We start from the raw sequence: 4,470 nt of genomic DNA on the forward strand, positions 1-4,470 counted from the left end.
AATCCAAAGGCAAAATCCCTAAACCCTATTCTCCAAAACATTCGAAGAACATTGCTGAAGACTGAAGAGTGAAGAAACCTCCATTGCCACTCCCAACCATCAGCTCCATTCCCAATCTATTCTCCACTCTCTGAAATTGAAGCAGCTTCTGCACACAACGGATCTTAGGGCGCCGTGAAGAACACCCGACGTTCGGCCACGTTCAGGCACCGTCGCCGACGTTCGCGCACCGTTGCCAACGCTCGCGCACCGTCGCGCACCTGGGTTTCTGGGTTTCTCCGTTTCTGGCTTCTGGGTTTCTCCGTTTCTGGCTTCTTGGTTTCTGGGTTTGTGGCTTCTGTTCGTGCTGTGTTATTTTCTGGCTTTTCTTCGTTCTTCTCTTGAGGTAAGATCTGGGTTTCTAGTATCTGTTCAGTGTATGTATACTGTTTCAATTTTTTTTTGGCTTCTGTTATTCTATTTTTTTATATGATTAATCAAATGTGGAATGAATTTGTTGTATACTTGTATGTTGGATTTGGGAATAAAATTGATGCATGTTGAAATTTAAAATTATGTTCTGGTCTGTTCTTCAATTTTTATTTTTTTTTAATCTTGTCAAGTCTGCTCTGTTTATTCCACATGAATTTGTTGTATACTTGTATGTTGGATTTGGGAATAAAATTGATGCATGTTGAAATTGAAAATTATGTTCTGCTCTGTTCTTCAATTTTTATTTATTTATTTTTAATCTTGTCAAGTCTGTTTATTCCACATGAATTTGTTGTATACTTGTATGTTGGATTTGGGAATAAAATTGATGCATGTTGAAATTGAAAATTATGTTCTGCTCTGTTCTTCAATTTTTATTTTTTTTTAATCTTGTCAAGTCTGCTCTGTTTATTCCACATGAATTTGTTGTATACTTGTATGTTGGATTTGGGAATAAAATTGATGCATGTTGAAATTGAAAATTATGTTCTGCTCTGTTCTTCAATTTTTATTTATTTTTTTTTAATCTTGTCAAGTCTGTTTATTCCACATGAATTTGTTGTATACTTGTATGTTGGATTTGGGAATAAAATTGATGCATGTTGAAATTGAAAATTATGTTCTGCTCTGTTCTTCAATTTTTATTTTTTTTTTAATCTTGTCAAGTCTGCTCTGTTTATTTTTTTTATTTTGCGACTCTGCTCTATTGAATGCATATAAAATTATAAATTGTATGAACTATGAACTATGAATTGATATATTTCTGGATTCTGGATTGCTGGCATTCTGAATTTAGATGGAACAGTCACAAAATGATCAACAACAACAACATAATGCTAGACAAGAATCTCAGACAGCTTCCTCTCGAGGAAAATCTGACCCGGCTTGGGAATATTTCACTGTGAAATATGATAAAAATAATAAGGCACAATATACGTGTATTTTTTGTTTGAACACTTATAATGGAGGGGGGATATATAGGATGAAATATCATCTTGCGAAAATTCCTGGACAAATCAAAGTATGTAGCAAAGTAACTGAAGAAGTTGAACTTCAATTCAAAAGGATTCTGATGGAAAACAAGAAAAATAAGATGGAGAAAAGAAAATTTGAGGAGGAGGCTTATGGTGGGGAAGCACATGCACAAGAGGCTGAATCGCCTAACCCTATACAAGCTGCTGTTCCTACAACAACGGGAGACAAAGGAAAGAGAAGAGCTGTAGTAGCTACACAAATTGGAAGTTACTTTAAAGAAAGAACTACTCCAGGATCTCAACCAACTTTGAGAAGTGTTTTGGCTAGCAAAGAAATTGTGCACAAGGCTAAGTTGGGACTTGCCAAATGGATTGTTGATGCACGTATTTCTTTCAATGCAATTCAATCACCTTACTTTCAACCTGCATTGGATGGTGTTGCTGCAATTGGACCTGGTTTTAAGGGACCTTCATATGATGAAATGAGAGTTCATTTGCTGGCTGATCTTAAGAGAGAGTGTCAGTTGCTGGTTGAAAAGTATAGGAGCTCATGGAAAAGCACGGGTTGTACACTGATGGCAGATGGGTGGACTGATCAAAGGCAACGAACTTTAATTAACTTTCTAGTTTATTGTCCTGCTGGTATGTCGTTTGTTAAGACTGTTGATGCTTCTGATGTGATAAAAACTGCCAATGCATTGTTTAATTTGTTTGCTGATGTTATTGAGTGGGTTGGGCCTAGTAACATTGTGCATGTGGTCACTGATAATGCTGCTAATTATGTATCTGCTAGAAAACTTATTCATGAAAAATACCCAAATATATTTTGGTCTCCCTATGCTGCCCATTGTATCAATCTTATATTGAAAGATATTGCAAGTATTCCTCATATATCTGACCTTGCTTCCCGTGCTTCAAAAGTGACTGTGTTTGTCTACAATCATATGATCTTATTGTCTTGGCTTAGAAAAAGAAAAAGTTGGACAGAAATTGTTCGACCAGGAGTCACACGTTTTGCCACTGTTTTCATTACTTTGAAAAGTATATATGATCACAAGGTAGATTTGCAGACATTGATGGTAGACCAATATTTTACTTCTCATAAGTTATCCAAAAGTGCTAATGGAAAGATGGTTAGCTCAATTGTCTTGGACAGTAAGTTTTGGCAAGACTGTCTTACCACTGTGAAAATTGTTGGTCCTCTAATTAAGTTGTTGAGGCTTGTTGATGCTGATGAAAAACCCTCTTTGGGAATCGTGTATGAAGGCATGCAAAGAGCAAAAAAGGCTATCAAGACCATGTTCAGAAATCGGAAAGCTGCTTATACGCCATACACGAGTATCTTGAAAATGAGGTGGGATAAGCATTTGAAGCGTGATCTCCATGCGGCAGCGTACTTTTTAAATCCGGGCATTTTCTACAGTGAGGGTTTTGTTGAGAAGGCAAATGTTTTGAGATCTTTACTTGATTTGCTTGATGTTGAAACACTTTGTGATGACTCAGTTGCTACAATGCAAGAGATACAGCTGTATCGAGATTGTAAAGAAAGTTTTGGGAGGGAAAGTGCTAAGAGAGCGGCATCAAGACTCGAACCTGGTAAGTTATTTGACTTATTTCATATCCAAGTTCAGTTTAGTTTCAAAGTTTATTATGTTGGGTGATAATTGGTAAACATTAAAAAGTATTTGATTTTTATATCTATATAGGTGAATGGTGGAGGCTACATGATGGGAGTGCTCCTAATTTGCAAAAAATGGCAGTTCGTCTTCTTCATCAAACCTCTTCTTCATCTGGATGTGAGCGGAACTGGAGCCTTTTTGAACAAATCCATTCAAAGAGGAGGAACCGATTAGAGAATCAAAGGTTAAGTGACATTGTTTATGTCACCTATAACCTACGCCTTCAATCTAGGTTGCATCGAAAGAAGAGGAATTATGACCCAATTGACATTCAAAGCATTGACACAGTAGATTTTTGGGTAATGGCAGATGAGGATGATCCTAAATTTACTAATGGAGATGTTGAAGGCATTGAAAGTTTAATATACACTGATAATGCTATGCCTTCGTATCCTAATGGTGAGTGACATAGCAAACTTTGTTTCCTTCCATAAAGATACATGTCATTAACATTGATTTTCTTATTGAGTTTTCTTTCTATTTTATTAGATGGTGGAGACATGGAAGTTGAAGTGGATATGCCTGATGTTGTAATTGAATCCTCAAATACTTCTTTTGGTGATATTTCTGAAGATGCTGGCTTTGGCTTACCTGTTTATGATGGAGACATCGGAACACTTAATGATGATTATGACTTCTGATGAGTAGTGTCTTTGTTTAGTTGAAGTATTGTTTGTTGAACATTGTTTCTTTTGGTTGCAAAACATTGTGTTTGTTACTTTGTCATTTGTCATTTATGTGCGTTTTGAATATTGTCATTTGAAGTTGTTATGGCCTTTTAATGATAAATTATGTATTGTTCATTTTGTGAAATTGTTAAATTTTGAATCTTATTAGTTTAAAATTATTGAATTTAACTTTTTAAAATTATGTATTCAATTTTTTATAATTTCGCTCTATATTTAATTAAACCGGTTCAACCACGGTTGAACCATTGAACCATTAAACCAGTTACTTGACCGGTTCGATGACCGGTCCGGTTCTCACAACCTTGTTAAATAGTTACATTATGTAATTAAAAGTAAAAATAAAAACATAAACATTTTAAGTTCTCTTACGACCTTAATACTAAAAATTATATAATTTATTAGAATAACTAAAATTTTAAAAATATATAATTTAAAAAGACTAAAACTTATTTAATTTAATAGAATATTCTTAGTATTTATTATTAAATAATTGTACATTAATGACATATAATAGGATATGCATAACATAACTTATTATATACTGTTGGAGTACTTATCCTTATTTCTTACATCTAATCATTTATTTTAATTATTAAGGTTAAAAGACAAGTAATCATGAAGAATAATAGGTAAAGTTTAAAATGGATCTAAATTTTA

General features: G+C 34.2%; 1 protein-coding gene across 1 annotated transcript; it reads left to right on the top strand.

The window, feature by feature from the left end:
* The first annotated feature begins 1,267 nt into the window (after positions 1-1,267).
* Positions 1,268-3,765, top strand: LOC112778087 (uncharacterized). The gene is made up of 3 exons (XM_025822451.1): positions 1,268-3,041; positions 3,152-3,523; positions 3,614-3,765. Exons 1-3 carry the CDS (start codon positions 1,268-1,270, stop codon positions 3,763-3,765), a joined length of 2,298 nt encoding a protein of 765 aa, XP_025678236.1.
* The last annotated feature ends 705 nt before the right edge of the window (positions 3,766-4,470 follow it).

The sequence above is a fragment of the Arachis hypogaea genome, chromosome 19 (assembly GCF_003086295.3).
Source record: "Arachis hypogaea cultivar Tifrunner chromosome 19, arahy.Tifrunner.gnm2.J5K5, whole genome shotgun sequence".
NCBI classification, from domain to species: Eukaryota; Viridiplantae; Streptophyta; class Magnoliopsida; order Fabales; family Fabaceae; genus Arachis; species Arachis hypogaea.